The sequence below is a fragment of the Carassius auratus genome, unplaced genomic scaffold (genome assembly GCF_003368295.1).
Source record: "Carassius auratus strain Wakin unplaced genomic scaffold, ASM336829v1 scaf_tig00217375, whole genome shotgun sequence".
Taxonomy (NCBI): Eukaryota; Metazoa; Chordata; class Actinopteri; order Cypriniformes; family Cyprinidae; genus Carassius; species Carassius auratus.
In genome coordinates this window covers 26,092-38,007 of record NW_020529034.1, presented here as the reverse complement: position 1 = coordinate 38,007, position 11,916 = coordinate 26,092, and the positions used below count along the sequence as shown (strand labels likewise).

Sequence of the window (11,916 nt, the reverse complement as noted above, 5' to 3'; positions counted from 1 at the left end):
ATGACAAGGTGGTAATCAAGAAGTGACATCATTTGGACCTTTTCTGCAGCGTGAAGTGAAGAACATGATGACATTGCTTTTCTCCGTTTTTGACACAAACTGTGGTGTTATTGGATCTGTAGGGATCGGATACGCCACTCAGGTCATCGTGGCTCTGCTGAACTTCTACTATATAATCGTTTTGGCCTGGGGAATATTTTACCTGTCCTTCTCCTTCTCCTGGATCCTGCCGTGGTCCTCCTGCAACAACACCTGGAACACAGGTGAGAACACCATCAGTTCAGAAATCTGCAGCTTATAGTGTATTATAGTGCGTTACCATTGGCTCAATAGATTCTACTGTATATATAACCCAGAGATTCCTGCTGTTTTTCAGAATCCTGCATAGAATTCCAAAGACGGAATGAATCCATTGACCAAAGTCACCTAGAGAATGCAACATCGCCCGTGATCGAGTTTTGGGAGTACGTTTATTATTAGTATCTTCCTGTCAATTTTCACTGTTCATTGAGTTTGTCGAAAGAATAAAAAACCTACATTGAAAAGCAATATATCTGACTCCTCAAACCTGGTGATAAAACCCCACACTGATGTCACATTTTCTGGAAACTTCTCTAGCGAACTAATAGAGGCTGCAGCTGATGTGTAGTTTCTGTCTCTCTGTAGACGCAGAGTTTTGCGGATCTCATCTGGGATTGAGGAGATAGGAACGCTGCACTGGGATCTGGTCCTCTGTCTGTTGCTGGCCTGGGTTCTCTGTTATTTCTGCATTTGGAAAGGCGTCAAATCCACCGGCAAGGTACGTGAGATAAGTTCATTAAAATGTAAGATCACATGGTTGTCCTTTGAAATACCTTGAATCACAATGCAATTTCTTCTTTTTTTTTTTGAGAAAAACGGTAATAGTGATAGACTAATCTATCTATATTTGATCAACAGTTGATTGATTGCATTGATTGATTGATTGATTGAACTGTATCTGATTGGCTGAATAACAAATTATGCCAAGTATCATTTCCAAAACCTACTGACTATCATCTAGATATTTTATTATGAATAACTGTCTATTTACATTTTGAAAATGTTTAAATATTTGTTGTATTTTATATTTAATATATTTTAGTCCACTTTTTTAATAATTATTGTGTACATTTTGTGTTCATCTTGTTATTTTAAAATAAATATTAAAAGTATTTCTAAATATAATTTTTTTGTGTAAATCTTATTTGCTTTTATTAAATTGCATCATGATAAATATCATGAAAAATGAATATCGTAAATAACACGTGTTAGCATTTAGCCTCACGCTGTTTTCCTGTCATGCAACAGGTGGTGTACTTCACTGCGACCTTCCCATATGTTATGCTGCTGATTTTACTGATCCGAGGGGTAACCCTGCCAGGAGCATCCCGTGGGATCAAGTACTACCTTTATCCCGACCTGGGGCGATTAGCAGACCCGCAGGTATCGTAATTAGCTTTTAAGCTGAATATTGGCACGGCTGTGGTTCGGCCGTAGGTAATCATATTTGTGCTGATATACAGTCATATTGCACGGCTACGAGTGTGATGTTGAGTTCATACAACAGTTAGACGGCACAAATGTGTAAATGAATAAGAAACAACGACGGAAACATCTCATTTTGTCAATTTGAGCTGAGCTCAAGAACAGTTACTAATTCAAAAACGTCACTTTAGAACATTAGTAATGAAGGAAGGTTGAGTTGCTTCATTAAAATCTCACTCTATTATAGAGTATGGTGAGAGAGAGATGGACTGAGCGAGTGTGATTACCTGCATCTGATACAGCATTCATTCTTCAGCTCAATCTCATATTCACAATAAAACACGAGTATGAATGTCAGCTGAGGAAAGCGATATCTTTGTCAAACTATCCTTTCATCTGTTAAGTGTGATTTCTGAGGACAGCGCTTCTCGCTTCATTTGTTAACTGAGTCTTACAAGCTATTGTTGAAAGTAAAAATAACTTCCTTGTTTACAAATCTGTTTCAGTGTATTTCAATATAAAATACTTCAATGCGGATGTACTCAGAAAACCAGGCTTGTCACCATCTAAATGCGGAACAATGTAACTAAAATTACCATCACAAACACACACACCGACTGTTTCTTAATAATAAATACTATTATTATTTATATAAAATATTATTTATTGAATAAAATATTTAATAAACCAACAGCAACAGCCATCATAAAAGTTGTTAGGCGAATTCAATCAAAAGCACAAAGACAGCACTCTGATATACAAGATTAAAGTTATATAAAATATAACGTGATGAGATTTTGCTCTTTTGCAAGTAAATAGTTTTCACGCCATATCTCAAGTCGAAAGAGCCTGTGATTTGTCTATCCAGATGCTTTAGTCGTGGTCCGGAGCAGGATGTCCAGCAAGGAAACTTTGTTTTCTGTACTTCTCTGATTGTGTCCATCTGTGCGTTTGACATCTGTTCCGACTTTTACATCAGTGTCACGGGAAGACCACACAAACCCCTGTGATATCTGAGAACAGACCACAGCACGGTCACCGAGATCCATCCCAGCATTCCTTAACATCAGACAGAACAGCTTAAAACCTCTTCTGATAAAACTCTGTCAACTGGAAGAAGCATTTCTGGTTGGATTTGAGAGATAGCATTGTTTGTGTTGACATAGTTTTATCTCAGAAGTATTAAAGTGAGGTCAGAAAAAACTTATGGGTGTAGATGAATAGCTAGTCAAATATTTGCCACTTTTGGTTGGATTTAAAAGACAGTATTGGTTGTGTTGATCTCATTTCATCTCAGAAGTGTAAAAATAAGGCCAATTCAATAAAACCTTATGGATTTAGGCAAACAGTTAGATGAAGTTTGTGGTTCTTGGATGGATTTGAGAGATTGCATTGCTTGTGTTGATGTTATTTTATCTCAGACTAAATCAAATGAGGCCTGTTCAACTAAATCTATTGGGTTCAGCTAAGAATCTATAGAAAGTTTGTCATTTTTGATTTGATTTGATTTAGGAGATAGCATTGGTTTTGTTGACTTTCACTCTCTGAAGTATAAATTCTAATAGGTTTACATGAACAAGTAGACAAAGTAAGGATTTTTTGTTTGGATTTTAACGATAATGATTGCTGTTTTGACATCTCTTGATCTTAGATAAAAGCAAAGCCAGATTTCACTAAACCTTCAGCTCACAAGGTAAACGGTTGATCAGATTAGTGATCTAATGCTTCAGAAACTTGAAAATCAGTCATCAGTTTCTATAAATACCAACATGAATTGACATGCATAACCCATTTCAATTCTGTAAATGTTGGATTTGTAAAGTAATGGCTCTTGTTTTGGCATCTTCTGGTCTTAAATGTATACGGATGAGAAACTGAATGAAACCGTGAGCTTTTATTACAGTTTTTTAATGACTTCAACCTCAAATAAATCTCCTTTTGGTCAGTATGAGCATTTTGGTTGGATTTGAGAGATAACAATTGATGTTGTTGATGTCAGTTCATCTCAGAAGTACAAAATGAGGCCAGTTTAACCAAATATTGTGGGTTTATGTGAACAGCTATGTGAAGTTTGTGAAATCAATAATCGAATGCTTCAAAAACGTGAGCATCATGGGTCCGATTTTTTTTTAAATCAACATGAATCGACATTCACAACTCATTTTAATTCTGCAAGGGTTGATTTTGACATATTTTGGTCTTTGGTATGTAAAAATGAAGCCAAAATTCAAGAACACCTCAGCAGGAAAAGTAAATTGTCGGGCAAAGTTAGTCAAATCTGTCAACTAAGGTGTGAATAATGTAAGCATCCAAATTCTTATGTCTTGCTGGGACATCAGCACAGTTCTGGACCTCAGGTGATAAATGTGAGGTTTTCAGGGAAGTGTGAGGAAATATCCCAGTGGAAAAACACAGTTTCTTCATGGTGTAGTCCTGGCTACAGAAATGAAGTGATAGAACACAGGATTTACACTTTCTAGATGACAAAACGGTGAAAAACCCAAGCCTCACTCTTTTTATAAGACAGAGGTCTTTTACAGGTGTGTCCCGCTTTAGCAGTTTATGTGTCATAAAAGCTACATCCACATCGCCCATAACAGAACATGAGCGTTTGATTGACAGGCTAATAGGAAAACCACTGTTTTTCACAGATCATGTCTAAACCTGTTTCAGGCATTTAAGGCTATTAAACAAGAGGTTACACAAGCTCTAGGAATCCTACGACAGCTCTAGTCTTTCATCTTGTCCATTCAGGCTTATTACCTGAAGCCAAATGAGTTTGTTAAAGCTGCTAAATACATCACAGGTAACTCAAGTCACTCAACTTTGGACATGCTCTGCTGTAGCCTACGTTGTGTTTGTGATCTTTGGTGTCATGGAGGTTAAATAATCATAAATAGTCAGCTAATAAAACAAATGAAAATGAAACCATAGTAAACAATCAGTATTTTAGAGCTGTGATGGTATTTTTCTGGTTTCAGGTGTGGATGGACGCAGGCACGCAGATCTTCTTCTCGTATGCCATCTGTTTAGGTTGCCTCACTGCACTCGGAAGCTACAATAAATACAACAACAACTGCTACAGGTGTGTGTGTGTGTGTGTGTGTGTGTGTTCACTTGGATTAAATAAATGCAGAGCACAAATTCAGAGTGTGTGTTACCATACTTGGCCACACGTCACTCACTTTCTGACTTTTCTCTTGAGGAATTCTTTATGTATGTTTGATTGGGAATCATTCAGGATTCTGGTTCCTTACTGGCTCAATTATGAATCTTTTAGTCCTTTAAGGAATAAATATTTGGAAAAAATCAATGCATTATAACTGGGAAATAGAGATTGTTTATTATCACTTATTGATCTTATTTACTACAATAACAAGTCGATTTAAAACTGTTTTTTAAGTCTTTTCAGAATGCAATCCAATAGTTGTCCTTAAAGGTATAGTTCACCCAAAAATGAAAATCAACCCCTGATTTAGTCACCCTCAAGCCATTCTTGGTGCATATGACTTTCATCTTTCAGACGAATCCAATCAGAGTCATATTAAAACATGTCCTGGCTCTTCAAGCTTTATAATGGCAGTGAATGGGTTATTTTTCAACGGTCCAAAAGGACGCCAATAAAGCGCGTCCATCCATCATAAATGTGTGGAGGATTAATAAAGGCCTCCTGAAGTCAATCTATGCATTTTTGTAAAAAAAAAAAAAAAAAAAAAAAAAAATTCTAAATAATTTTAACATGTAACATTTTATAATATTATAATCAGTCCCACATCAGTTTTTCTCATTGTTTGTTGAGTATCATTCTGCCACGTGCCAATGTTTTATATTAGACTAAACAGCGAGATTCTCATTTACATAAAGTCCTAAACTTGAGAAACATGGTTTTAACCCTTTGTAATCCAGTCACTTTAAATTGCTTAAATCTTTGCAGGCACTTGTTCATAACATAAGCTTTGTCTCCATGTCCGTCTGTTTTTAGGGATTCTCTGGCCCTGTGTTTCTTAAACAGTGGAACCAGTTTTGTCGCAGGTTTTGCCATCTTCTCGATTCTCGGCTTCATGTCTTACGAACAGAACGTCCCGATCTCAGAAGTGGCCGAGTCTGGTGAGAGCAGCTTACCAATCACAGAATTAACCGAAATATATAAAAAATAAATTGAGTTATTGTATATGTTTTTGTAAATAATGTAAGTATGTTAATCACAAAAAGTAATTTGTAATTTGTATTTAACACATTAAAACCAATTCCACTCAAGTTCACTATATATATATATATAAATTTTAAATTATTAGAGTATGTGTGTGTGTGTGTGTGTTATTTATATTATATTTTAATAAAATGAATTAATTAAGTGGATAATTTTATAAAATTTTAAATGATATTTATAATCATTTTAAATTATAAATTAAATTAAATTATATTTTATATTTATAGAATATTACATTTATATTAAATGTGTGTAAAAAATATAATTTTAATGCATTTTAAAAGAAAATATTATTTTAGTGTTTCTGCTTCAAAATTTTATGTTTAATATAATTTAATGTGTTACTTGCTCTTTATTTATAACTGTCTGTGAAATTTACATAAATTTTTTCGACTCCATTTTTTTTTTTTAAGTAAACCACCAACTTTTCCAGTCGGTTATTTTTAGATAATTGACCTTTAGCTCACAAACACACTGTCATCTCTGTCCCAGTGCACACATTTGTCTGAGGTCAAGTTTGTTTGTAATTTTTTTTCCTTTTCATAAGTCAAGGTCTGTTTAATCAGTTTTTTTCTCGAAATGTCAATGGGTTCATTTTTCTTTTTTGTGCTCCATATGATGAATATTTACCTTCAACCAAACAAAAAACATCTTAAAGAGAATCTGTAATAAATTCTGTCACACATTTTCTAGTTTCTGTATTGTTTTTCTGCATGGTCTCTTTCAGGTCCTGGTTTGGCGTTCATTGCGTATCCGCGAGCAGTGTCCATGATGCCCGTCTCTCCGCTGTGGGCCTGTTTCTTCTTCATCATGATTGTTCTGCTGGGCTTGGACAGTCAGGTTTGTGTCTTCACATGCATTCAGTGATGTAGAAAATACAGATGGAATCGAAGAATGTAGTCATAAAAAATCAAAAAAATAAATAGCACTAATATTAATACTACAGAACTGTTGAGCAACATCACATTTATTTTAATTTCAAGTAAACCTTTGTTTTGCAGCACTATAAAATAAATGTATCAAAGATAAATAAATAAATAGATAAATAAATATATATATATATATATATATTTAATTTTAAATATTAATTACATTGTTATTGTTTTATGCCTTCACTTCGTTACACATATAATTTATTAATTTATTTGATAATATATTTTTGTTCAATCACAAATCTAGAAAAATGTTAACAGATAAAAGAGAATTTCTGAAAGAAATGTTATTAAATGATTAAAGTATTCAATTGATTAGACGTGCTTTTTTATTACTAAAATTTGATTAAACCATTAAAAGAGAACGAAGAAGGGTCAGATTTAATAAGGCTCTAAAAATATAATTTATGCTAAACTTTTAATAAATTGTTTTATTAAAATTGATTGAAATTAGACATTTGTTATTGTTAAAATAAATATATATTAAATCATTAAAACAAATGCCGAACAATTAAAATGCAAAAAAAAAAAAAAAAAAAAAAAATTTGGACAAAATGAAACAGATTTGATACATTTCTACATTTTATTTTGTGCCTAATCCTGAATCATGGCTTGACAATGTTTGCATCTCGTGTAACATTAAGCCCAAGCTGAGCTAGCAGAAATGAGTAATGCAGTAGAATCAGAGTCTAGCGGTGGTTCTGCTGATCTGCTGTAGTTCGTGTGTGTGGAGAGTCTGGTCACAGCTACGGTGGACATGTACCCCACTTTCTTTCGTCGGAAGAACCGCAGAGAGCTGCTGATCCTCGTCGTGGCCGTCGTGTCCTTCCTCGTGGGTCTCATCATGCTCACAGAGGTACTGCAGCGTCTCATCTGACTCTGATCCAGAAATCTGATTCATATAGCTGGCAGATTTATGAATGACCTGTGTGTGTGTGTGTGTGTGTGTGTGTGTCAGGGTGGAATGTATGTCTTCCAGCTGTTTGATTACTACGCTGCCAGTGGGATGTGTTTGCTGTTCGTTGCTATTTTTGAGACGGTGTGCATCGCTTGGATATACGGTGAGGATATACTATTAAAATTAAATTACATGCATGATAAAATATGCAAATGCAATTATCTTTTTTTTGTAATTTCCTTGCTTTTCATTGCTGTTTCTCAGGTGCTAATCGGTTCTATGACAATATCGAGGACATGATTGGTTACCGTCCCGGGCCGTATATTAAATACTGCTGGCTCTTTTTCACCCCAGCCACGTGTTTTGTGAGTCATTTATCTTCTTTACTTTATTTACTTTTAGAAATTTATTAATTTTTTTGTAACCTATAAATAACATTCCCAAACACACACACACACACACACACACACACACACACACACTCACACACACACACAAACACACACACACACACACACACACACACACACTCACACACACTCACAAACACACACACACACACACACAGTCACTCACTCACTCACTCTCTCACACACACACACACACACAAACACACACACACACTCACACACACACACACACACACAAACACACACACACACACACACACTCACTCTCACACAAACACACACACACACACACACACGCACACACACACACACACACACAGTCACTCACTCACTCACTCTCTCACACACACACACACACACAAACACACACACACACTCACACACACACACGCGCACACACACACACACACACAAACACACACACACACACTCACTCTCACACAAACACACACACACACACACACACACTGTCTTACACACACACACACACACACACACACACATAAATGAATATTCAATAAGTATTGAATACCATAATTACAATGCAAATTAATTATTAATCACTCAAATAATTGAGATTGTTTTAAGGCTGATTTGAACACTGAAATACATTTTCCAAATGATTTCTAAATCCTTCAAAACTTGGAGTAACTTTCTTTACTCTGCATTTGTTCTGGCGCTTCACGCTGACCTCCGCTGATGCGTCTGTGGAAAGGTGTAGTTTAGATCAGCTGCTCTAACATGGTTTCCTCCTCTGCTCGTGGTGACAGGGTACGTTTGCGTTCTCGCTGATCAAGTACACTCCTCTGAAGTATAATAACGAGTATGTGTACCCGTGGTGGGGGTACGCTCTGGGCTGGCTCCTGGCGCTCTCCTCCATGCTCTGCATCCCGCTCTGGGTCGTTTCTAAACTGAGCACAGCCAAAGGTTCACTGAGAGAGGTGAGAGACATTCTGCCTGGATCATGTGTGTCTCATCAAGCCTGCATTTATTTATTACAGCAAAAGCAGGAAAATTGTGAAATAATTTTGCTATTTAAAATATCTGTTTTCTGTGTGAATCTCTGTTGAACTGTAATTTATTTCTGTGATGTGCAGCTGTATTTTTACTGCTAGCATCATTACTGCAGTCTTCAGTGTCACATGATCTTTAAATAGTAAAAATATATAATTTTACAGCATTTCAGGTCAAATAAATGCAGGCTTGGTGAACAAAAGTGACTTATTAAAAAAAAACATTAAAATCTTACTATTCAAAAACTGTTGACTGGTCTTGTGTATTTATATATCTAATAATATTTTATAATATTATTATTAGCAGTAGTATTAATTTATTTAATAATTATTATTTGATTTCAGTTTCAGTTCCACCGAACCATGCAGATTGTTGCATGTAATTCAACATAATATAGTTTAAAATTAATTGAAACAATCAACCCATCTTATACAGGTTGTGTTTTTTGTTGTTGTTGTTGTTGTTTTCAGAAAGCATATCTTAACTTTTAGCCGGCTGATCAAATGATGAATCAAATATTAAAATCTCTTTTAGATATTATATTATATCTAGTATCATTATTCACATCAGAAAAGAGCATCACATTGCATTTTTGTGATATAGTGAGCAGTGGTTGTATAATGCTGTACATATTTTGACATGCATTGAGAAAAATCAGGTTATGCACACTTTGAAAGCTATTCCAAAGCTCTCTGCTTTCTCTGCTCAGCGTTTCCAGAAGCTCATCACTCCCTCGCAGGACCTGCCCAAAACCAGACGAGAGCAGGAGAAGCTTCAGGCCATCTTCACAGCCGACGGGGACGCTCTGCGCTCCACCAAAGATGGGTACATCCCTGTCAGCGAGAAGGAGTCGCACTGTTAGACGGAGCGCTGCGTGTGCCTCTGAACCTTCCTGTGATACCTCACACAGAACTGACAGCCAAAAACATTACCACAGACAGACAGAAGGGCTACTCCTCATTTATTAAAAACAGTGTTTAGTTCATTACACACTCTCAGAGGAAAAGGTACAAAAGCTCTGTCACTGGAACAGGTGCACTTTTGTACCTTTTTTTTCGGAGCGTGCACATCTAGAGATTTCAATTAAAGCCGAGATGTTTCTCCACTTAAGCAGCCTGTTGTGTTCCTATCGAAGGTTTTTATAAAGGGCTTGTTCTCATATCCTTCACCTGGTTTTATACAGCACTTGATTCGTGAAAAAAAACATCATTTATTCTGTCTGTTGACGGTGTTTTCTGATTCATGGAGAAATCAAAACAGATACATCCAAAATCTCATCGGTAAAAACTAAATGAAAGGAGAACTTTAAACCTGGCTTCATCCAATCTTCTGGAAATGCATGCAGATTTGTGTCTATCATATAATACCTCATTTGCATGATTAAACATAACACTTCAGAAAAACATGTTTGCAGTCCTTAATAAACTAAGTATGGTGATCTATTACTTTTTTTTTGTTAGTTGGTTTGTTGGTTTTTTTACCTTATTCACCTGTCTTGCATTAAATTAAACATTAATAATGCTCAGTATTGTGTGCTATGTTGTGCTTTTAGGATATAATAAACTGCACCCAAAGCATTCTGGGTCTTTTCCCCATCAACCCCTTCTGAAACAGAAACTGGAGGGTCTTTAAGGACTGTTTCAGTTCAAACGATCAATGCATCTGCTTTCTAAGGAAGCAAAATTGTGATTTTTTAGAGTCCATGTGGATGTTGATGGTAAACACAGCAATGCCTGTGGGGTTTTATACAAGAACCATCTTGCATGAGTTATTATTAATGCTTATGAAGGTTTTAGACAATACAGAACGGATGCATGCATGAATATGGTACTGTTTTGAGGTTTCAATGTTACACAGGTTCAGTCATCGTTTTTGTGCACTTCTTTGAGAATGTTTTAGGATATAAATCATTTGTGATTTTTGTATTTTTATTGTGAAACTGTTTGAGCAGTGTGCATCTGTCATGTCGAATCTGCTGTGTGATAAAGCTATGGAATTGTAACTTCTGCACAAATCAATCAGAATGCATTTTAAGGACAAATCGGATGTATTTCTTCTTCCTTGTTTTCACTGGTGCATGCTGTCTTGATGTATATGAAGTCTTGTGAAAGCAGTCTTTGTCTTTATAAGCTGTACACATCAGTTGCATTGGGTTTCACAACCTTGTAGATGTGTAACATTTGAGCCAGATATACCTTATTACTCATGTACATTACATCAATAAAAAGAAACCGCTATGAGGACTATTCAATACAGCATGTGTAATTACAGACAATAGCGGTCAATAGCTGTTGCATTGAATTGCAACTTTAATTTAAATGGTTTTATTAATTTTATGCTAGTGTAAAATTGTGTGGTTTCTTTACTCTAATGCACAGAAAGGATAAAAGTATCTGCTAAATGAATTAATCTTAATGCAAATATACACCACACACACACACACACACACACACACACACATATATATATATATATATATGATGAGCACATCCATATTAATAAAAACACTCAAATTGAAACTCATTTACAGTATGCATTTGCATGAACACACACAAAAGCTCTCTAAGGTGCAAAAACATACTGTATATAGGGGTTAAAAGGACAAAACATTGACAATAAATTAGGTGATTACTTTATTTTAATAATGCATGAAATTAATTGCTAAATAGTTTGCATTAATTTCATATTAGTGTAAGATTTCTTGCATTAAAACCTTGGGAATACTTGACAATATCTATATATTGCAAGTCATTTTGAATTAAAAGTAAAGAAATAAATCTAACTGTAAAGGCATTTATCTGGTGAAAATATTGCAAATTAGATGCATGCTTGCAAGCACTCCTGTGCATATTACTTTTTTTAACACTACGTTTTTACCTTTTTTTTAAATCTGAAAATAGACTTCTCTTAAGGAGCAAAAATTGTAAATATGATAAAATCTAAACA

General features: G+C 35.2%; 1 protein-coding gene across 1 annotated transcript; it reads left to right on the top strand.

Annotated features, from left to right (window-relative positions):
• The first annotated feature begins 688 nt into the window (after nucleotides 1–688).
• On the top strand, nucleotides 689–9,832 carry LOC113100852 (sodium- and chloride-dependent GABA transporter 2-like). The gene is made up of 10 exons (XM_026265374.1): nucleotides 689–799; nucleotides 1,330–1,464; nucleotides 4,488–4,591; nucleotides 5,489–5,613; nucleotides 6,444–6,556; nucleotides 7,367–7,504; nucleotides 7,607–7,709; nucleotides 7,811–7,911; nucleotides 8,727–8,897; nucleotides 9,680–9,832. Exons 2-10 carry the CDS (start codon nucleotides 1,363–1,365, stop codon nucleotides 9,830–9,832), a joined length of 1,110 nt encoding a protein of 369 aa, XP_026121159.1. The 5' UTR covers nucleotides 689–799; nucleotides 1,330–1,362.
• The last annotated feature ends 2,084 nt before the right edge of the window (nucleotides 9,833–11,916 follow it).

Coding starts and splice junctions, on each gene's coding strand:
- LOC113100852 (XM_026265374.1), top strand. CDS start 1,363: ATGCTGCTGATTTTACTGATCCGAGGGGTAACCCTGCCAGGAGCATCC. Junction 7,912..8,726: donor TCACCCCAGCCACGTGTTTT/GTGAGTCATTTA, acceptor TCGTGGTGACAG/GGTACGTTTGCGTTCTCGCT. Junction 8,898..9,679: donor CCAAAGGTTCACTGAGAGAG/GTGAGAGACATT, acceptor TTCTCTGCTCAG/CGTTTCCAGAAGCTCATCAC.